General features: G+C 55.5%; 2 protein-coding genes across 6 annotated transcripts in view; both read right to left on the bottom strand.

Annotated features, from left to right (window-relative positions):
- Positions 1-22906, bottom strand: part of MACF1 (microtubule actin crosslinking factor 1) — a gene marked incomplete at its 3' end in the record, with an annotated part of 145532 nt that overhangs the window by 104759 nt on the left and 17867 nt on the right. For 4 of the 5 annotated variants that reach the window (XM_079325687.1, XM_079325688.1, XM_079325685.1 and 1 more), the window contains exons 2-6: positions 10205-10266; positions 9237-9326; positions 8113-8211; positions 6767-6844; positions 5413-5505 (exon numbers count right to left, since the gene is read on the bottom strand). In XM_079325687.1, the coding sequence (XP_079181813.1) occupies positions 5413-5505; positions 6767-6844; positions 8113-8211; positions 9237-9326; positions 10205-10266 (422 nt within the window). The remainder of the gene's footprint in view (positions 1-5412; positions 5506-6766; positions 6845-8112; positions 8212-9236; positions 9327-10204; positions 10267-22906) is intronic. The other variant, XM_079325689.1, reaches the window with a different exon arrangement.
- Positions 585-3523, bottom strand: LOC306811727 (uncharacterized protein). Its single transcript, XM_079325699.1, has 2 exons — positions 1929-3523; positions 585-1750 (listed from the first exon to the last, which is right to left on the bottom strand). The coding sequence occupies exon 1, from the start codon at positions 3205-3207 to the stop codon at positions 2116-2118; it is 1092 nt and encodes a 363-aa protein (XP_079181825.1). The 5' UTR covers positions 3208-3523; the 3' UTR covers positions 585-1750; positions 1929-2115.

Below are 22906 nucleotides of genomic sequence, written 5' to 3'. Positions count from 1 at the left end.
ACCAATATCTCTTGTTGGGGCTGCAGGTGTGGCAGGGGAGCACCCAGGGTAGGCAGTGAGAAGGGACCACCACCAATATCTCTTGTTGGAGTTGTAGGTGTGAGCTCCACCTGGAGCATCCTGTTGTAAAAAAAAAATACCAACTTAAGAAGCAAGAAAACACTTGGAGAGGAGGTGTCTCCCTGACCTCCACCAATGGAGCAGCTCCACGTTGGGAGAAAAGGGAAGGATGGGGACAAGGATGTGACATTCTCCCCCCTCTGCCTCAGTGGTGGCAGGGGGTGCTGGTGGCAGGGGGGGCTGTGACCCAGTTCCCAACAAAGGACAGCGACAGTCACGGACCCCTCAGACAGGAGTGGCTGCGACTCCCAGACTGGCACGTGACACCACGCTCGTGTCCCCGTGTGCCAGCATATTCCTGACTGGCACAGCTCCCCACTTAGTACAATTACCACCCCTTAATTAAGAGTAGGACAAAGGGGAGGATGGGAGCTGCTCAGATTTCCCAGATTTGCCACGGAAAGGCAGCGCAGGCTGTTTGCTCCGCGCATTCTTCCTCCCCTCACTGCAGGAAGGTGTGCCAGCCCCCAGCCCTACCCACCACCCTGAAAACACCCAGCTGCCTCACCCCTGCCCAAAACACACCCAGCTGGGTGCTGGCACTGCTCAGGCCCCAGCTGGCAGACATCCCTCTGCAGGCAGGAGACAGGGACCTGTGGGATTATGTCTCTCCCGCCGGCGGGGCGGATGCTGCCGGTGTAATTGGTATGCTGCAGCTCACCTCCCTCTCCAGCCTGATACACATGAAACTGCTCTTTGTCAGCTGCTGCCACACTGCCAGAGCTGCCTTTAACCCCTCCAGCCCCGGGGCTGGCTCTCCCCAGGGATGTCAGGAGCTGGGATGGATGGGATGATGTGATGGGTGAGCAGCGGGATGCAGGATGGGATCCTCCACGCCTGCAGGGAGCAGGGGAGGACACACAAAGCTCCCTCTGCTCAGCACCCCTTTATTAATCACCTGATGGATTTTCATTAAGAGCAGAATGAACCCTTCTGTGAGTCCATCACCAGCTATGCTCCACCTGGGTTGTCCAGCAGTGCTGTCCACTCAGGAGCCCAGCACCCAGCTCTGATAAATCCTTTATTTTTAATCCCTGACACAGCACTGGGGTTCTCCAACCAGTGGGCTTCTTTCTTGAAAGCATCCTTGAAGGAAACCCTCCCAGAGATGTGCTTACATCCCTAGGATGTAAGGGTGCAGGGTGTGGCACCAGCTCCACCCTCCTTTCTTCACATGTCTGTGACAGGACAAAGATTTAGGGAGGCAGCAGCAAGAAAAGAGAGTGGAAACTCGCAGGACTTGGGGCCAAACCCTTCCAGCATCAGCTTCATGCATCAAGCAACTGGTGGCAGGATGCTGAAGGGCACATGGTGGCTGTGACACTGGTCCCAGCCTGGCAAAGGTATCAGGGCCACAGCCCCTTGGGCCACACGCTTGTCCTGGGGCATTCACAGCTTGATCACACCTGAGGGCACCTCTACCCATGCTGTCACCCCCAAAAGAGTGACCACCAAACAGCAACAGGCTGCAAAACACAGCATCACCCCCTCCTGTTCCTCCTGGAGACCCCTGGGAGCAGGCAGAGCCCCCACATCTCCATGTCCATCCTGCTGCAATTCCTCCTGCATGGGCAGCAGGAAGGGGACACCCCAAACTCACACATGGGCAGCAGGAAGGGGACACCCCAAACTCACACACGGGGAGCAGGAAGGGGACACCCCAAAATCACACCTGAGCAGCAGGAAGGGGACACCCCAAACTCACACACGGGCAGCAGGAACGGGACACCCCAAAATCACACCCTGAGCAGCAGGAAGGGGACACCCCAAACTCACACCCTGGGCAGCAGGAAGGGGACACCCCAAACTCACACCCCAGCCAGCAGCCCTGAGGATATGAGTGTCACTGGTGGCAGCAGCCACACACACACTGGATCCAGGGACTGTCACTCCCAGGAGCAGGGGACAGGACAGACCAGTCCCCAAGAGACACTTTCCCAGTGGAGATGCTGGAAAGACTTCAGGAACTTTCTACCCCAGCATCCTGCCACCTGCTCAGCAAATGCCAAAACGACCGAGAATCTGGGCTGCACTGAGCCAGGTCCCCCCACCCCTCTCCAAAAGGAGGCGAGGGCACACGCACACACTGACCATTGCTCCGGCTGTCCCCGAGCTCCCCCTGCAAGCCCGGCCCTCCACAGCGAGCCTGAGGCCACCATCAGAGGGTGGCACCGCGGTGGCACCGGCTCCTGCGCCCTTGGCCGGCCGCTCGCTGCCGTACCCCGAGGAGCTCCGGGCGGCGCTGCCGCTGCCGGGGGACGGGCTGCGGGAAGCCGGCGCTGCCTGAGCATCTCCCTCCCCGGCCCGACACGATGGCAACCCCGAGTTTCTCCGCACGCCGGCGTTTTCCTGATCCACCATGGGGGACGGCGTGGACAGCTCGGACACGGTGCCCGGCTCCGCTGCGGAGGAGGAGGAGCCCGTCCATGCGGCGCTGGAGCTGGGATCGTCGCTGCCTCCTTTTCCCCAGGCATCCCGGGGCTCCCGGCGGGGCGCTGGCTGCTGGCCGGACACGGATGGGATTTGCCCCGCACGCAGGGGCAGCAGCACGGCCCGGCAGCTGCCGCTCCTCTGCAGCTCGACCAGCCGGCTCACCGCCTTCTCGCAGTCCTTCTCGGCCGGGTTTTCCAGCAGGCGGGCGATGACGGTGGTGCCTTCCTCCCGGGGAGCCCCCGCCACACCCGGCTGCGGCTCCGGCACCAGCCGCGCTTTCCGCAGCTCGCCCTGGAAGCGCTCCTTCACCTGCACGATGATGCCGGGGGGCAGCGCCGCCGGATCGGGGTCCCCCCTGCTCTCGGGGGGCTCCTCTCCTCCCTCCGCCTTCCATTTGGGCGCCTCCTCATCCTCGGCCACCTCCAGCGCCGGCGGCTCCTCCTGCGCCGCCGCCTCGGGCATCGCTCTCCTCTTCCCTCTCCGCCTCCGTTTGAAGCGCACCCTTTTTTTGGGAGACAGCGGTGCCTTCCCCACCGCTTTTTCCTTCTGCTCTTTAACGCAGCCCAGCGAATTCCCCATCTCCTGCTGCTCGGCAGGAACGCGGCTGAGCGAGCGGACGGCTCCCGGGTAAATAAATCCCAAGCCGGGCTTCATCGGATGGAGCGCCCGGCTGCGCGCACTGCCCCTTGTCGCTGTCCCCTCCCGCCAGCCCTGCCGCCACCGCCGCCGCTCCAGACAGCCATCTTACAGCCTGGCCGCCGCGAGAAGACAAATTCAAAGCATCTCACTGCAGTTCAGAAATCACTTGACCTAAAAGCAGAGGGAGCGGGGATTGGCTGCGGCGTCCTTCTCTCCAAATATGAGGTAATTGGAGCACGGCCCTTGCCAACACAAACAGGGAGCAGGAATCAGGCAGCGGAGAGAGGAGGGGAGTGGGAGAGGGTGGGGAAGACGGGGATAAAACACAAAACCTAAGGAAGGTTGGCAAAGGTAGAATAAAGGAAGGGGTGGGAGAGAAATGGGAAGGAAAAAAAAAAGAAAGAAAAAAAAAGAAAAAAGCAGGGAGGAGTCAGAGTGACTCTGCATGCTCGCCAGCCGGCTCCGCAGGGCTGCTTCTCTCCGGTTCGGGAGGTTTGCTCCTTAATCCTTAATTCCGGGAGCCCCAAAAGCCCAACTCTGCTGGCAGGCTCGCCCAGTTTGGGGCACAGAGTTTGGGGCACTCGAGGTGCCCTGGGGACCCGGCATCGCTCCAGGGAGCCGCGGTCGGAGGCTCCGAGGTTCCCGAAAGGATCGGGAAGGCGATGCTGCGATCCCAGCCCGCTCCCAGTCCTGCCTCTCTCCTGTGCCTCCTGCCCCTAACCCTGCCCAGAGCAGGGATTTGTGGAGAACGGAGCATCCCAACCCTGCCTGCCAGCTCAGAGGGACCAGGGCAGGGTAAAATGCACCAAAAGTGTGGGTGAGGCAAAAATTGAGGAGCAGGGGGACATAAAGATGGGGGGACTGAGCTCAGCCCCAGGAAGCAGGGAAACATTCAACGAGGAAACACTAAACAGGGAGCAATCCAAAGATGACTAAGGGAAACCAGTGACCACAAGAGCTGCCAGAACACAGGGAAAAGCCCCCAGGGTACCGGGGCACCCCCTCATTGTCACCACACCGGAGCTGGCACTGCCTGAGCTCCACCACCAGCACCGTCCCACCCCGAGCCTCCCCCGGGGCTCTCCCAGCCGCCTGCCCGCAGGCAGCAGCACTGGGACACTAAGGGAGATTAAGAGGTTCACAATGGAGCTACAACCCCAGAAAAAATCCCGTTAGCGCAGCGGGAGGAGGAGGCGCCAGCAGCAGCCTGGCTCCGTGTCACCCACCCTGTCCCCCACGCCAGAGTGGCAGTGTCCCCTCCCAGCCAGGCATGGAGGGGACCCAGGACTTCCTGATATCCTTCCCCTGCAACAAAGGATGCACCAGAGCTGGGTGACCTCGAGGACAGCGGGGACAAAATGCCACAGCCAGGGTGACTCATCAGCATCCACAGCCTGCCCGACCCAAAGCCTGGGAAGAGCCTCGTCAGCAGCCTCACACCCAGCCCAGCCCCATGCTCCCCACAAAAGCCTCTCCCCGAGGCACTGCCCATCCTCCAAACAGCACAATCTCCAAGGGCAATCTTCCCCAGGAGTCTCCAAGCCTGGTCCCGTCTGGAAGATGCCAGCAGGGATAAGGCAGGGAGCTGGGATCCAGCAGATCCCACAGAGATGATGCCACGTGGCCAAAGAGCAGCTGACAGCAGCCCTGCCCAGCCAAGCCCAGATGCCAACTGACTGATGGCCACACGTCATCCCCCTGAAGTCATCAGAGCTATAACTGGATAATCTGAAGCTATTAAAGAACCAAAACTCGCTTTTCCAAGAGAATCTCCAGCACACAATTGCTGGAGACAGTCCCAGGTCAGGGCACTTCTCCCATCCCCAGCAGACACATCCCAGGGAAAAGTTCTGTGGCTGCACTGCCCACCCAAAGGGCTGGGAGTCCCTTGGGGTAACAGCCTGTGGCCCCTTCCAAATTTGCTCTTCTCCTCCAAAGACTCCAGCTGAGCAAACAGCCACGGCCAGCAACCCTGGGAGACCACTGCCCACAACCCATCATCAATGATTTCATTGTGCAAATGACAAGGGGAGGGTGCTGCTGTTCTCCCAGCATGGTCTCCATGACACTGCCATGCACCCCCAGACCCATCCACGTGCTGACATCACCATGGAAAACTCAGGAAACACGGATTCCACTGCCCCAGAGAGAGGAGACAATGCTCCTGAAACCCCAAACCCCAAATCTCGCATCCTCCAGCAAGAAAATTCCATGTCCTACCTGGAAGTGGAGGATGATGGTCCAGATGAGCCCCAGGGTGAGCTTGGGGTTGCCATCTGTGATGTCATCATTGCGGATATTCACCAGTTTCACCTGGAATAAAAAGGGCAACGGGGTTAAAGTTTTGAATCAGCCTCACCTGGAGAGCAGGGGGACACCAGGCTGTCCCCAAGGCCACCCCAGTGAGGTCCCAGTGCTTCCCAAAGAGGCAGAGATGCCACCTCATCTCCTGGTTCAGGGAGGATTTTTCCATGTTTCCAGCACTCTCCATCCAGAAGTGCTTTCCCAGCTCTTAATGGTTTTACTTCAGCTCACAGAGCTCTGGTGCATAATTGAACAGCTACAGACCACAGGGAGCAGGGGAAAATGGGATGACCAAGCTTTAACTCCAGCCTGGGCTCAAAACCAAGCTCTGATGAAGGCAGGAACCCCCTCACTCCTTCCCTGGGGGAGTCCCCTCTCCCCACAACTCCAAGGACCCCAGAGATCATTCCCTGGCTGGGGAAAGACATCCCAGCAAGGCCACCACACTTCAAAGGAAAAAGCTGCTTCATCCAAGTGGAGAAACAAGTTTCCCAGAGCCTTTGGCAAAATGTCTCTATCAAGGAGCTGAGGAGGAGGGGGAGCTGGAAGCAGCTCACCCTCCCTGGAGTAGGGAATGTGCTCAAATTTATTCCATGCCCTCAAGCCAACAGTGAGGGAGTAAAGTCTGTGCTTCAGCATGAACTGGTACCATTTATCATCATCATCATCATCACCTTGGCATATCTGGGGAGCATCACAGTGGGGAGAACCTGTCCCAACAGGCAGAACAGGACACCTGGCCCCCAGGGCTGTGGGGGTTCCACCTGCACAGCCAACAAGTCTCAGGATGCATCCCACTGCTCCAGGCAGGATCTGCCCAGGCTGTGGAGCTTGGCATAGGCACTGAGGGGGCAGCAGCTCCCAAAAGCCTGCTGGAGAGAGCCTGTCCTCCAAAAACTGCAAGATAACAAGTCCATGCTGATGTCCAGAGGGGTGATGGACAGATCCAGCTGCAACATCTCCCCAAAAATAGGTGGGAAATCACAGCCACCCATGCCCACAGCCAGGATCTGCCAGGGAGCCCCAGGGGAAGCTTTTGGGGTGCAACAGTGACATTTGCCAACCCCTTTCTCAGAGTGGGGTCAGCTCCCTTTTTCACAGTGGTTTTTGTGTGCAGTCACAACACCCACAGGGAAAAGCCCCCCATCCTCCACCAGCACACCCCAGCACAGGCTGAGGCAGCTCCTCCACTCCTTCCAAAGCCTCAGACAAGAGAAAGAATTCACAGAGCACATCCAGCTGTGCTGGAGGAGCTTTTATCAGCCCTCACCTGTCTCTGCTTCAGGAAATCCAGGGCAATCTGCACGTTCTGCAGGCGGTGGAAGCGCATCCGCCCCTTCTCACGTGGCTGCAAGACACAGGCAGCAGTTTTAGGTCAGGTTTGTGGGGCTGGGCTGGCAGCACCCCACATGCACAGTGATCCCACACCTCCTGTGCCCCCCTGTCAGCGTGCTGCTGTGACCCCCTGTGTCCCCACACACATCATCCTGGAGTAAATAAGGTCATTGCTCTGCACAGTCCTGCTGGAAAAAGGTTAAAATGCTCCTGCTGGGAGATGGAGGTGGGAAGATGCTGAGATCCAGAGCTCTGCTGAGGCACTGAGGGTCAGTGTCCAGGCCTGGCTCAGCCTCTGAGATCCAAAGGCAGAGAAGAGGGTTCAGCAAAGAGATGCACTCAGCTACAGAGTCCAATTTATCCAGGTGGAAGCAGAGGCAGGACAGAGGGATTCAGGCTGGGGCTGACTGCAGGTCCCCTCTGAACCCCTTGGAAGGGGCACAACAGACACCCTGGGCCTTGCCCTTTGCTGCTGAATTGAGGGATTTCCAGAGGTATCCATCAGCTGAGCCACAGCCAGGGAAAGGGGATGGATCAGCAGGAGGAGCGACACCCAAAACCAAATCCCAGGAATCACCAGGATGTTCACAGAATCACAGGAGTTTGGGGTTGAAAAAGACCTTAAAGACCATCTAATTCCAACCATGGTGGGGGGACACATCCCACAACCATGTCCTGAACTGCTGGGACACCCCAAGTCCCTTCCTTTTCCAGCCTGAAGGGAAGAGCTGTCCCAGCAAGGGAAGAGTTGTTCTTCCAAGGGAAAAATCTGTCCCTGCAAGGAGAAAAATCTGTTCCTGCCAAAGGAAAATCTGTCCCTTCCCAGGAAAACATCTCCAGGACCATCAGGAAGGTGCCCAGCTCCTCCTGCACCACTCCAGGGTGGTGACACTGCCCAAGGACATTGTCACCCTGAGCTCAGGGGCTGCAAATCACACCTGGGCACATTTTGGGGTCCGACCCTCACCTGTGGCTGTGCTGTGCTCACTCCCACCCCATGCAGGATCCCAGAAGGTGCCTGTCCATGCAGTGCCAGGTGTGCAGCCCTCACAGTGGCCCCCAGCATCGTGCAGGAGCTGTCCCTGTCCCCTCCCACCCCGTGGAGGGGACACATGCTGTCACACCATGTGTGGGTGGCATGCCCTGCCTGCAGGCTGCCACATCATCCAGACCCTGGGGGCACAGCAGAGCACCCAGGGTGGGTTTTTATCCCAAACCCTGCAAGGAAGGGATGGCTGGATTGTGTGGTGAGCTGCTGCAGCCAGGGCAGGCTCAACCTACTTCTTCATCATCATCATCTTCCTCCTCCTCGCTGCTCGCACGGCACCAGGCTGGTGCTGACACCAGGCGAAGGCTCCACTGAGCTGCTGGTTCTACAGGCTAAGGGGGGACAGCAGGGTGGCACAGCAGGGACACAGAATGGAAACCAAAATGTGACACCCAGGCACGAGGAGAAACCAAACAAAACCAAAAAAAACCCAAAAAAAGAAAAAAAAAAAATGCAAAACCAAAAGAGAGCGACAGCAGAGGGTGAAGGTGGCTGTGCTCCAGCACTGGAATTCTGGAATTTCCTCCTGATTTTGGAAGCTGTCTGGATCACAAGCAGAGTGATCCAAGTTTTCAGCCCCCACAAAAACTGATTTGGCTTCTCCAGAGGGTACAGGGGGACGTAGGAGATCTTTGCCCAGATCCTATTTTTGGGGGAAACTGAAATAATTCCTGCTGTGTTACAGCAATTGGGATCTTCCCAGAGCTGAGGGAATGTGTCAGTCAGAGAGGGAAGAGGAGGAGGAGGAGGAAGGAGGGGGAATTCTTGGATGCTCCAGGCACAGGGAGAGGTTTGTACCAATGACTGTTACAAATCCAGGAGCTGAGCATGAGTGTCACAGCTGAGAAAAACTGCTGGACACTCTGCCACAGAAACAGTTTTTGCTCAAATTCTGCTCTTATCCATGATTTTAAATATGGAGCCACACCTGGAAGGTGAAAGTGTGGAAAACTTGGCAAGAAAAGGGCTTTACCCAAGGTAATATAATCAGGTGAGAGACCAGCCTGGGGAACAGAGGTTTGAGTAAAAATAAATAAATAAAATACATTAAAAAGAAATAAAATTAAAAATTATTGAAATATATAAATTATATACAATATATAAAATATGTAAAATATTATATATATAATATATAATATATAAAAAAATATATAAAAATAAATAAATAAAATAAGAAATACGGTAATAAATATAATACTAAATAACAACACTCCTAACAATAAAAGAAACAATGACAGACATTTGGAACTGAAACCATGGTGTGAGAAAAGACAGCTGGGGGTGAAGGGGAGGAAGGAGAGCATGGAGAGGATTTGGGGGGGGTCTCCAAAATCCCTTCCCAGCCCTGGGGACTCACCAGCTTCACTCCTGACAGCACTTCCAGCAGGGAGATGAGGTTGTGACCATCTCTCAGGTCTTCATAGAGGTCATTGATGTGCTTACGCACCTGGGGAGGAGAAAAGTCACCAGTGATGACAAAATTATCCCCAGGGAAAGCAGCTTCCCCTTCCCCAAACCTTCTCCCAGGAGCTGCTGCTGATTTCACACCCAAAATCCAACCTGACACCTGCAGGGTAACCCTGTGGGACAGCCCCTCCTGAATTTAATTTAATTTCTCACTTTGCTCACAGCATCTCCCCAAAAAACAGCTCCCACCTGGCAGCTTTCCATGGGCACCAGGTGCAGCCTCCCTTCCCCAAACACCCAGACTCTGTCCTGGGGTTTTACCCACTTGGAAATCTCTGAATGTTTTCCCCCAGCAGCCTCAAGATTTTTCTCTGTTTTTCCCTCCTCTGTAAGGTTTAGGAAGCAGCCAAAAGCTTGGCACAGGGCTTTGCAAAGCTGGCAAGAAAACACAGCTGGGACACCTAGTGCTCAAACTACTTTTTTTCCTCTTTTTTTTTTTTTTTTTAATTAAAACCCACCCAGCATTAACCAAGAAAGCAGGAGACACCTCGTGGTGCTGTGTTAATCCTGCTTAACAAACTTTGGATCTTGTTTCCACCCTGGAGCATCCTTCAAAGGATAAAAATGCCCCTTTTTCCTGGCAAGGGAAGGGGGTCAGGATCCCCTCCTGTCCTCCAGGATGCACAAGCCTCAAGTTAAGCAAGGATCAGGAGGGAAAGGTAATAAAAGGGCTGTGTGGTGATGCTGCAGTTCCCTCCAAAGGCTCCAGCACATATGAAAACACTCAAAACAAACAGTCCTAACATTTAAAACAAAAAATTAAAACCCTTAAAAAGGCATTTATCTGCCAGTCCTGAGCTGCCACAGACAGAGAAACAGTAATTTCAGTGGCTTAATAACAAAATCTGTGACTCTTACCTTCATCAAGTGTTTATTGACCCATTTAGTGAAGGTTTTCTTTTGGACTCTGTCCCGTTCATCTGTCAAAAGGAGACAAAGGCAGCTCTTGGTCAGTGGTTCTCATGCAGAAACTCAAATGACTTTGAAATGACAGGAAGAGACAGAGGGATTGCTGGCAGTGCCAGCCCAGATCCCAGGGAACAGAGGCAGATTATTCAGGGAATGGGTGGGATGGGGCTCCAGCATAGTCCCCAGGGCAGGGAAATGCCACTCAGAACTAAATACAACAATTTTTTTTTCTGTGAGAATAACAATATTTAGTGATTACTGGGATAGGCACAACCAGCAGCACCTGGAATTCATCCTCTCTGTGCCACCCCACCTCCCCAAAGGGAGGCAAAGGGGGGTTTGCCTGATTTTAGGAGGGTGTACCCCCCTCCCCTGCCCACTCCCAGGAGGTTTTAGGGTGTTACATAAACCCCCAGATGTCCCATAACAGGTCCTGGCTGGGCACTGCCAGAGTGTGCAATTAGCAGCTTATTCTGTCCCTGTATTTTTGGTTCATTGGATTGCCAGGATTTAATGTTTATTTCTGTCCCACAGCTCAGCCCTGGCTGGGCACTGGGAGCTCTGATTGCTGCTGGGACAGGGTGACAATGTGGGGGTGACATCCCCAGGGGGTTTTTGTTTTAGGGGTGGCAGGAGGATGGGATGGGAGATGTTCTGGTGATGCCAAGCAGCGATGGGGGAGCTCTAGGAAGGCTTTTTGCTCCATGAAAAAATAAAATCAGAGAAAAAAAACACAGGTAAACAGGTGAAAGGAGATGTCCCACAGGGCAAGGGGAGCTCAGGGCAGCCCTGGCAGGATTTAACAACATCATCTTGGAGCACAGGGAGATCCCCAGCACCAAACCATGGCACACAACCCCGAGCACTGCATCTCCAGCCCAGAGGACCCCATGGCTATTTCAGGAAAGGAAATACCAAAAACACATCTCTGACATCGAGATATTCCAGTCAGCAACGCTCCTTGTTTGTTTTTTAAGTCAAAAATCGCGAAAAAGGAGAAAACCAGCATCTCCCAGGTCACTGGGGGTCCCTGGGAGAAAACCTCCCGATGTCGCCATCCGTGCAGGTTGGAAAGCACCACCCAACGCTCTTCCTCTTCCTCTTCCTCACCGCCGCTTCCCCTCCCGAAGCAGCGCGGTCCAACACGTGGCACAGGGTGCCACAAGCGTCCCACTCCGTCCCCAGGCCACAGCACGGAACCAGATGACCCAAAGCATCCCCAGGCTGAGCCACATCCAGCCCCATTCCCATCCCGCCCGGCTCCAGCCTCAGCACAGGAGCCACCGCCATCCTCAGGAAGCTGTGCCACTCCCATCGTGTTTTTCGGGATTTTCCTCCACCAGAGGGGCAGTGCCGGGTCCCTTCCCACCTCTGGTGTCCATTTGGGACGGACACAGCCCAAAGCAGAGGGTACTAACCAATGCAGCACATCCGGCACACCAGGCAGGCGCTGAGCCGCCGCTTCTCCCCGGGCAGAATCCGCCTCTCCATCGCGGGATGGAGAACGCTGGGTCCCGGCAAAAACGGGCAAGGGTCTTCTGGCAGCACCTCCTGCTCGCCACCCCGGCCCCCGGCGGGTGTGGGCGGATGAGCACAGCTCCTCCCACCGAGCCACATCCTCACCGCCGCTGCCCCCGGTGCCCCCGGTGCCCCCGGTGCGGGCAGCGCCCGTTCCGCCTCCGCCGCATCGCCACCAACCTTCCCCCGGCTCCTCCGGCTGCTCCCAGCTCTGCCAAACCCTCAGCAGCCAGGAGAACCCCCCGAGCCAAGCGCAGAGCCGCTGCTCCCCCCCAAAACACGGGCAAGAAGCGATGCCCAGCGCGGCGGGTCGGGGTGCGGGCACAGCGCTGCCCGCTCCGCCGGCTCTTGGCTTGTTTTTCCTCCTCTTGTTTTCCAGCTAATTGCACCGGGAGGGACAATGCCGGGCTGTTCTCGGCGCTGCCCAAATCGTGTCCCAGGTCCGGAGCGCTCGGCACGCGGGGAGATAACGGGGGCCGCTTTATCTCACCGCCTCTCTTCCTCTTCTTCTAAATATAATCCCCCTGCAGCCCTTCTGCCGGCTGCTGACCCGGCCTGGAGGGCGAGAAGAGCCGGGCTGCCGCCTCGGCGAGGTGGGATGGTGTCCCCGAGCATCGCAGAGGGACAGAGGGATGTCACCACGATGTCACCAGGATGTCACCGGGTCCCACTCGGATCAACGGGCAGGCGGCCACCTCCAGCGCTGCATCCCAGGGCTGCCCACAGCCTCCTCCACGAGATCCCTCTGCCCATGTCCCGCAGAAATGAGGGGTTTTCCTCCCTTTTTTTGGCCCTGACTCGCCTCCTTCGGGTGGTTCCCGGGTTCTAACCAGATTAAAGCTCCCCAGCCCAGACCCAAGCTATCAGCTGAGCTAATAATAATGCTGGTTACTGCTTACTAACAATATTAAGGCATTGCAAGCTTATCTCTGCCCAGATAATCTTTTCCAGAGTCGCCCTGACAAATAACTTGTTGCAATGCCCCCCGTCATGATCGTCCTCTCCCTGGTCTAGCAGAGGTTTGCTGGCAACAGCCACCAAAAACCACTCTGTCACCAGCCAGGGACAGCCAGCACAGGCACTGCAGGTAGGCAGGGCCAGAGGGAAGACTGGAAAAGGGAAGGGAAATCTGTCCTGCTCCAAAGACAAGCTAGTGGCAGGAAAATGGGCAGCAGGTCCCTCACACACAGGGCATGGAGCAAAGGCTGGTGGCAGTGACACAGGGGACATCACCAGCAAACAAAGGCTGTGAACCTCAGCAGGACCACACGTGGTTTAATTCCCTCCCCACCTCCTCTCCCAGCATTGCTCATCAGAGCTCAGCTCACTGCATCCCCAAAAATGGGGATCCCAAAGGAACTGGGGCACTGCAGCACAAATCCCCCACAGTGGCTGCACAAGGGGAAGGTGAAGCTTGGGGGTTCTTCCTCTGCTGTTGAACTCACCTAGTGATAGTAAACAAGGAAAACCATCCTGCCCCACAACAAAACCAGAAAAACTCCCACTCCCCATCCTCTCAGCATCCCCAGGCAATTTTCCATCATCACAGGGTTGGCTCCCACAGGTGCTGGGTGCCAGAGAACCCCCAGCACCACCACAGCTCCCTACACAGACAATTCCCTCCCTGTTTGCCTCTGTCCTGGCAGCCTGCCTGTCCCCAGCAGTTCCCAACACATCCAGCCAGGAGCTGCTGCTCCCCCCCCAGATCTCTGCTCCATCATCACTGCCCTTGCTCACTGTCACACTCCATCCCTGTGTGCCACAGTCCAGCCCCAGAACCAGCAGGATAAAAGATTCCTTAGATTCAGCACCATCCCTCATCCCAACCCTCCATCCCACTGACACCCTTTGGCATCCTTGGGAGGGAACCAGGGGGTTTTAAGTTGCCCATCAGCTCCAGGAACAAAGTTGGGAAGTGGTTCCCAAACTTTCTCCTGCTGTTAAATCCAAAGGAACACAGGAGACATCAGACAGGGCACTGCCCTGGATGATCTCACAGAGATATCCAGGATATCCCCAAGCTCATGCTCAGTGTGAAAGTGGGATTAAACAAGAGCCAACCATGGACTAAGGGAGGGGTTGGTTACTTTAAAAAGCCAAATCTCCAAATTTTTAAGCATTGAAACCCAGAGCTTTCCCTTCAAGGCAAGCAAAGAATGAGAATGCACAGAGGTCTTTTTGAACTTGACATTTTTGAGAGGGGGGATATACAAAAAATTCCGCCTGGCTGAGGAGCACAAGGTATTTAAAACATGCTGGCTGCCAACTTGAGAGCTGACATAATCCATCATGACAACAGAGCCAACAGGGCAGGATTTACAGAGCCTTTCACCCAGGGAGGAGGAAACGGAGCCTGATTCAGCCTGGAAGAATGCACAAGAGATACCTGTGGTGGAAAAGTATCCAACACCCGGATATTTAATGAGGGAGACACCTGAGAGCTGGTGATGCAAAGCAGAGCAGGGCAGATGCTCAGCGTCACACAATGAAAAACCTGCTGCAAAATGATCCTGATGTTCCAGGATTGGGCTTTACCTGCCCTTTTCTGGGGAAAAAAAGTGATAAAAAAAAACAGGTTTTGAGTATATGTGCTGCTTTTAACACTTACTCCAAGATTTTTTCCTAAAGGAGTAGATTTGGAAGGGGGAAAGAGGATGAAACAGCAGGTCAGCGTGGGGAAGAGATAGTCCGGCTGGGAAAAATCCACGAGGTCCCCAAATGGAGCCAAGAACATCACTGGACAACACTGCCCAGCACGGAGACTAATGAAGTGGGCAGGAGGAATTGCAGCAAGGCTGGGTTTAGTGGGTGACAGGGTGTGTGTTTGTGCAATTCCCTCTCCCAGGAGCTCAGGGGCAGAAAGGAAGGAGCATGTCCCAAAAAGCAGCATCCAGGGAAAAGCCTGCGCGCGCTGCTGTCCCGCCCATTTGCATGGAAAAAAAAAAAAAAAAAAAAAAAAAAAGTAAAGAAAAGAAAAGAGGGAATCGGTCATGGACGCGGGGAGAGGGCCCCATGCGGAGGCACAGGCGAGAACAAGCGGCGCTGGAAAGAAAAAGAGCGAGGAATCAAAACAAACAAATCCCAGGAGGGAAGAGGTCGGGAGGGAGAAGGAGTTACCAAAAGCTCGTCTGGAGCCTGGAGCGATCCCACAGCCCTGTAACAAATCCTTGCTCTCCTTGGGCAGTCATGTGCCCGCCCTATTTTGGGAAACTGAGGCAGGGTCAGCCCCAGCTGCTCCGGGAGAACCTCCCAGGGCTGTCTTGGTGCTGTCACGGCACGACAGAAAAACGGGAGGCAAAAACCACACAAAACAAAAACCAACCTCATCCCCAGCCGGACCCCCGCTCCATCCCAGTCTCCCCCAGCCCCACGCAGGCCGGGATTGGGTGGTGAGGCCGAATTTAGGAATTAAACCTCTGCCCCACTGAGAGCTCCCCATTGCAGTGTCCTCCTCCCTCCTCCCCACTATTGCATCCGTCCCTGTCCCTGTCCCTGCTGCTGCCACGGCTGCTGGGGTGGGAAAACAACCCTGTTAGTGCTCCTGCCGGCCACCCCAGCCCCCTGCCCCCCCAGAACACCCCCCTACCTTCCCTGCTCCGGCTCCTCCAGTACAGGACGCCGGCGATGCCCAGGACGTGGCTCAGCACAAAGGCAGCGGGCGGCAGATAGGAGCTCTCGGACAGCGGCATCGCTTCCTATTCCCGGCCCCTTATCCCAAACCCGCCTCCGATTTTCTTTCTCCTGGATCCCAGCATGGCCGGGAGGGGTGAGGGGATGCGGTCTGAGCCGCTGCTTGGAGAAAAAAAACTTCCAAAACTTAAAAAAAAAAAAACCAAACTTCCTGCCTGCGCCTCTGCCTGCAGCTGGCTGTGTCCTGCGGCGTCCCCGGAGCTGGCAGGGCTTGGGGACAGATTTGGGAGCTGCGAGAGGGGGCGGGTAAAGGGAGAAAAGCGAGCGTCAGGCCGGCTCAAACATCTTTCCTCGGAGTTCTGGCGGCCAAACTTCGCTCAGTGTGTGTGTGTCTGTGTGTCCCCCCCTCCTTTCCCCGCTTGCTGGCGAGGAGACGTCATCTCCTCAATATCCACTGCCAGCCCCGCCGGCTGGGAAGGAGCCGCAGCCCGTGGGGACATCGGAGACAGCGCTGCCGTGGTGGCACGGCCACAATGTCCCCGGACTCATGGGGGGGCTTGGGGAAAGCACAAATCCTCAGTTTCCCACCCCCTGCCCAGGATGGGTGACAGTCAGCAGCGTCCCCTGCCAGCAGGCAGAGGTGTAAAACACACGGAGGCAGCGCTTCCAGGGGTTCCCGGGGTTATTTGGGCTGGCTCAGGAAACTCTGCCCAGCCAGGAGTGGCAAAATTTGTGCTGCTGGCAGCTGAGGATCACATCCCCCATCACCCTCCCTGGGTGCTCTGAATAGCATAAGAGCTATTTCCCATGAGGAAACACCCCAAAAGATGTTCTGACACCAGAAATGGGCGCAAACACCCCAAAAGATGCTCTGACACCAGAACTGGCTGCAAACACCCCAAAAGATGCTCTGACACAAAAGGTGGGTGCATTTCCCCACGGCTGGGTGCTCTGTTTGCCCCCAGTACAGCAGATTTTGGCAGCCCAGCCCCATTCAGCAGCGGTTTGCACCGTGCTGGGCGTTACTCAGTTTCATTTTCGGAAAGGTTTCCGCTGCCGGCGGTACCAGGAACGGGAAACGAGAGCAGCCGGTGCCTCCCTCTGCCGTTGTAACCACAAAAACGGGCTGGGGAGGCTCCCACAAAGCCTGGATTGATCTCACAGCACTGCCAGCTCCAGAAAAACTCTCTTGGGTAGGGTTGGAGGGAATTAAAGGCTCATTTTTCACCATCCCTTCTCCCGAGGGCTCAGACAAGAGGGGTCTGTTGTGCCAGGGCTGGGGGAGATTTTCAGGTGAGGTGGCACAGAGCAGAGCTGAGAGCACCAGCCTGGCTCGGGATTTGCTGCTGGGAGAGGCAGGAATCCCAGCTCAGGATTTACTGACCAGGAGATGCAGCTCATGCTGTGCCAGATGCCATCCCACATCTCCTTCACTTCTGGAAAACCCCATGAGATCCAGGGGTTCATCCAGGTGCAAACACAGATTTATATTATATTTATAACCCTCAGCAGCTTCCCAAACCCAACAGCCACCAGTAGGCACACAAAGAAAACCATATCAAGCCAAACCTGACAGACCCAAATATTGCCTGAAACATTCCAAAACCTGGCACAGTTTTCCAGAGAAGTTGTGGATCCCTGGAAGTGTCCAAGGCCAGGGCTTGGAGCAGCCTGGGATGATGGAAGGTGTCCCTGGCCATGGCAGGGGGATGGAATGAGAACCCTTAAGATCCCTTCCTATGATTTCCTCATTCCCTGCAATCCCTACATCTTTTGGGACAACGAGATGGATGATAAAAAATACAGAATTACCCCGGGGCTCGGCGCTGTTGCAATATATTCTCCAGAGCTCCATCCCTGCCTGGATGAAAAATATCCCAGCATAGTTTTGCTCCCAAGACGTCTGCTTTCTGTTAAAGCTGCAGGAGGAATGACCCACCACGAGGCAGGCACCAGGCCACCATAAATGGGTCCAACCTGAGAGGGCCAAAGAACCTCCTGGGAGGCAGATGGGTGCTGGTGACGTGATGGAGCTGGGATGTGCTACTGGAAAAAGGGTCCAGGACCCTGTTGCAGCCATGGGGGTTCAGCTGCTCGTGGTTTTCCTGGTGTTTTCTGCACAGAGGGGATGATAAAATGCACTGAGTGCTGCCAGCTGCTCCAGCTGGAGAAAGGTTTTGGGTAAAATATGTATAATCGTGTGTAAATATATGTTTTTATTTATTTTTATATATATAATTTTATGGAATTGTTAAATGCCCTGACTTGGAAAAGACAAGGATCACCAAGCTTGATTTTTGAAGATATTTCTATAAATATATATTTATATCAATACATCACTCTGCTGAGTCACCCTGGGGATTCCTGTGATCCCAAATTCACCCAGCTCAGTTTAACACCATCACCCCACTTTCCTTTTCCCCCTGCAGGAAGCTGATAGGGCAGGGAGGAGCTGGCTGATCCGGGGTGTCAGGAGCTGAGTTTTGGGGTGACTCTGCCAGGCTCTGGGGACCACCCAGCCCCGGATGCAGCCACCAGCCCCCACCCCCCCTACTTTCCTGCCATGGAAACCACCCCAAAACACAAACAGCTCATTTTTAGTTCCTTGCAAGGCAGCTTTGCCCAGAAAGGAAAGGGGTGGGGAGAGGACACATCTCCCGCCCGCGCAGGAATTTGGGGAGTGGAGAGGCCCTGCCCTCCCACAGGGGGGTCCCCACCTTGCAGGGCACTCCCTTCTTTCACAAGGTACCATTTTACACCACCCAGAACGGTGGGATGCCAGCACTGTGCCCCCCACCTGTGTTTAGGGTACCCCATGGGGCAGCTGGGGGGGTGGGGATGTGATGCCAGACCCCACTCATTCCTACCCAGAGCTGAGTCACACCAAGCTTTGGGTGTCCTGGGCTGTTCCTCCCCCCTCCATGTGCCTCCCCTGTGAGTAATGCTCAGAGATGAGCTCCCAGCTCAGCTCCCATCTCCTTATATGACTGCAGAAGCTGCTGGGCAGAGTCACACGGGAGCAGGGCACAGCCCCCTGTCCCTGGCACCACCCAGGCCATGAAGCCACCCTGGCACCAGTGTGACCAAAGCCACGGGGCTGCTCCTTCATCCCCTGGGTGCAGAAGGCAGCAAAAAGTCAGTGAAAAAAGGGTGTCCCAGGCCTGGGAGGTGGCAGCCAGGTGGCACTGTGGAAACGCTGGAAATGCTGCAGTGGGCATGGCTGTGGACACAGCCAGAGCTGGCACCTGGCAGTGCTGAGCTGGGCTGGAGCATCACTCCAGCCTCTGCCTGCATCCCTCCCTGCCCAGGTGCCCCCCAAAGCCAAGCCCAGCAAAGCCCCTGCACTGCCTGCAGCAGGAAAAACTGGATGTGGGAGCAGCTGGGAGTGCCCTGAAGGGCTTCTCCACCCCAAAGGGTCATTGGGGTCACCCCACCCTGCCCACCAGGCACCCCAGCAGTTTAAGGGCTTGTCCAGCAGCAGTGCTGAGCACACACAAACTCGTGACTGCAGGACAGGAGCCAGGTTTCCTGCTGTGCTTCCTCAGCAGAGCTTTTCCCCTTTATGTTGTTTTTTCCTCCTTTCTGGGAGCTTTAGGAGCAAATCTTGGTTATGGCAGTGGCTGAAAATCAACCAGGAGGGCAATGACAATTTTGGATTAGGGGTGCCCTGGTAAATCAAAGCATCACCCAGGGGCAGGTCCTGCACAGGAGTGGGTCCAGAGTCTGTCTGGGGGGCTGGATGGGGTGACAGGGCTGGGACAAACTCAGCCCCTAACCCTGAACCAGGGCAGGGAGCACAGCGCTCAGCTGAGACCATCCCCCCTCCACAGCATCACACCCTCCTGGCAAACCACAGCAAAGGCAGCTGCGGACAGACAGACAGACAGACAGCTCAGCAGGGCTGCTGAGCTCTCCAGCACGTGCCAGGGCACCCCAATTTTCTGGCAAGCACGGGCAGGGCCCCGGCGGGGCGCGGAGCTCGCTCCACCCTGCCCGCGGCGCCAGCAGCCTTGGGAAAGGAAAGCCAGAACAAAGATGATGTTCCCTCTGATCCAGGCTATTAAAAACAAGGTGGAACGAGGCAGGTCACAGCTCCCAACGCTGCCCAGCTCCAAGGCTCCAGCTCCCAGTCCCCTCCTGCTGCTGGTGAATCACTGGCTGAGCCTGTGCGGGCACAGCCGCTCCTGGCACAGCGGGCACATTCCCCAGGCTCAGCCTTTCCTCCTGCCTTTCATCATCCCCAGGAGGCCACATTCCCGCCTGGAAGGACAGGGAGAAGCCTGCAGGGTTCTGTGCTGGCTGCTCTGGGTGCCAGCTCCAGCTCTGCAAAAATTGGGAATGATGGAAAATCCCACATAGCAATGCTCTTGTGGTCCTGGAAAACCAACAGCTCAAAAATGAGTTTGTGCAAATAGGGGTTTGAGTATCCCTCCACTGATCCCCATTTGCACATTAACCAGAGCAGCTCCCTTCCACCCAGGTGTGGAACAGCCCCCCCAAACTCCACTGTGAAGGCAGCACAAATCAATATTTGCCTGCAAGTCTCTCTCTGAGGAGCTTCCAAAGGTCAGCAAAACAAGGAGAGAGGGAAGGGGCTGGGAGGGAACATCAGAACCACCCCCAGGCACCATCAGTGGTAAAATCAGAACTCAGCAAAAGGAAGATAAGAATGGAGATGTTCCCTTTTCCAGCAGACGTCTGGGCACCAAAATTAGAATAATATCTTTAAAAAAAGACAAGACTTCCCTTCCCACAGCAGGGCTGACAGTGCTGCATGGGGGGGACGTGGGAAAGCACCCTGGGACCACCTTGCTGTGGGACAGGGAGGGTAAGAAGGTTGGAGGCAAGGCTGGAAGCAAACACCATTCCTGTGGCAAACAGCTGAGCTGGACTGAGCCACCTGCTCATGACTTAATCATTTGCCAGCAGCATGAACTCTTGCTGGAGGGCAAATCCCCCAGCACACAGAAGTTATGGGGTCTACAGGAATGTGACATCCCAACGGGGGCCATCCAAAGGGACCAACTCCAGTGAGATGGACAGAGCCAGCAGGAGAATCACAAAAATAACTCAGGAGACTGTTGCCTACACAGCAGGATCAGGGAGAGGCTCCCACATCTCCTGCAGGAAGAGCAGGGTATCACCTTCATCTCCTTGGTGGGGATCACTTTTTGGAGTCCCAGATTCAGCACTTTTCCCTCCAGCCCTGCTGCCCACCCCTCTGTGCAATCCCCACTGACACAGATCCCAGCAGATCCTTGCCCACGAGCCACGTGCACACAATTCCAGCCTGGACACATCTCATCCTGACTTTCCCCAACACCATGCAGCTTTTGGAACTTTCCCTCCAGCTCAGCAGTGAGCGTCAGGCTGGAGGGGGAGTGATCTCAGTGCTGCTTTCCCAGCATGACCAACCTCTCCCTCCCTCCATCCTCCCTCCCCAAGGCTGCCAGGATCCTGCTGATGCAGCAGCTCAGGCATTATTTCATCTCTTCCTCACTTCTGGGAAGCCTCCCCTGGTTTGTCACCCCTGCTCATTGAGACAGGCCGTGAAATTAATGGCAAGCACCAAACCCCAGCATTGTCCTGGCAGGAAGGAACAAGGACAAGCACTGATTAAAAAAAAAAAAAACCACAGAGAGCTTGGAGTTATCCTAAATGCACCTGGAAATTCTGGGTGAGAGGGAAGAGGTGAAGCCACAGGTGAGGAGGATGGGGATGCACAGGGGAAGAAAAGCAAAGATCTGGCAGAAAACACCGTGGGCTTTTCAGGAGGGAGCAGCAGCAGCCTGAGGAAGGCTTGCTCACACACCCACGTGCAAGAGGACACACACATCTGTCTGCACACCTTCCTAGGGCCTGTGCTGACATGAGAGGTGGCTTCTTTCCCAGGCTGGGGGAGGAGGAGGAAGGTGATGCCATCTCCAGGTCCCTCCCTGCCCCTCTGGCCACGGGGACAATGCTGAACACCTCCAGAGAGCTGCAGATTCCAGGGCTGGGGAAACACAGGCTCAGGAATTCCCAGCAGCACAGGGACACAGCCATGCAAAACAAGTCATGGAAAACACCAAAAATCCCCCCATCCCCACGAAATTTGATGGAAAGGCCAGCAGAAGGGATGGGCATAGAAGAGCATCCCAAATCCTGCACTCCTGTCCAGGAGCTGAGCACCTGGAATGCCCTAAATGCTGGAAAAATCCCCCAAATTCAGTCTCAGGCTGTGTCTGTGGAGCTGAGCACCAGGAATACCCTAAATAGAATACCCTAAATACTGGAAAAATCCCCCAAATTCAGTCTCAGGCTGTGTCTATGGTGCTGAGCACCAGGAATACCCTAAATAGAATCCCTAAATACTGGAAAAATCCTTCAAATTCAGTCTCAGGCTGTGTCTGTGGAGCTGAGCACCAGGAATCCCTAAATACTGGAAAAATCCCCCAAATTCAGTCTCAGGCTGTGTCTGTGGAGCTGAGCACCAGGAATACCCTAAATAGAATACCCTAAATACTGGAAAAATCCTTCAAATTCAGTCTCAGGCTGTGTCTATGGTGCTGAGCACCAGGAATACCCTAAATAGAATACCCTAAATACTGGAAAATCCCCCAAATTCAGTCTCAGGCTGTGTCTGTGGGTGCAGAGCTGCTGGCCAAGCCCCAGGAGAGCCAGATCAGAGCTGTGGCTCTGGGATCATCCCCAGCAGCTCAAAGCCAAGCTTTGCACTTCCCACAGCAGCAGCTTAGGCAGGGGGAGGAGGGATGGCCAGCAAAAAAACTCCTTTTCTAGCAGCTAACAAAAGAGCTGGTGTCTGGGCAGAGAGGCTCCTTATTCCAATTCCAACCAGAGGCTGCTTGGCAGAGGGGGAAAGAGGGAAATGTTGGGTTAGTGGGAACTGTTTGTGCTTTGTTTGGGGGGTGCTGTGTTTGCACAGCCCCCACACAATGGGGGTGTTGGGGTCAGGGCTGGGCAATCCCCTGGGTTTGGCCAGCTTTGGTGGCTTTGTCCTGCTCCTCACAAATAAAGCACAGGGATCACTGGGCTTTAAGGGAGTTTGGGTGCCCCATTTTTTCTGCCTTCAGCTCCTCAGGTGTGCCCCAAAAAGCAGCTCAGGGTCTCCCTGTGCTGTGATCACAAGCAGGGCAGTGGAAGAGCTGGAGATGTGCAAAACCTCCTGTGAGAAATGGAGGTCAAAGAGAAGGAAGCAGCCAATTCCCTCCTGTCTTCCCCTGCAGATGGAGGGCAGGCAGCAACCTTGAGCCCTGATCTCATTAGATGTCCCAAACTAAGCAGTGTGAAACCTGATTAGCAGTGGCAGCCTGCTCTGCCAGCCACCCCCAGCCCCCTGCCCTGGGACAGGGGGGTCTGAGAGGCAGGGCACCCATAACTGCATCCCCACAGCACCCAGGAGCTGCTCCTGCTCCTTCCCAGCTCCATCACACCCCAGGTTGTGGCTGTGTTATGTCCTGAAGTGATGCTTCATCCCAGCTGCCAGCTCCTTGGTGTGCAGCA

Source organism: Erithacus rubecula (assembly GCF_903797595.1).
Source record: "Erithacus rubecula genome assembly, chromosome: 23".
Lineage (NCBI taxonomy): Eukaryota > Metazoa > Chordata > Aves > Passeriformes > Muscicapidae > Erithacus > Erithacus rubecula.
Note: the sequence above shows the minus strand (reverse complement) of the source record. Positions and strands in the feature narration are given on the sequence as shown.

Bases quoted from the DNA above. Each gene is read 5' to 3' on its own strand.
- LOC306811727 (XM_079325699.1), bottom strand. From the start codon at position 3,207: ATGAAGCCCGGCTTGGGATTTATTTACCCGGGAGCCGTCCGCTCGCTC.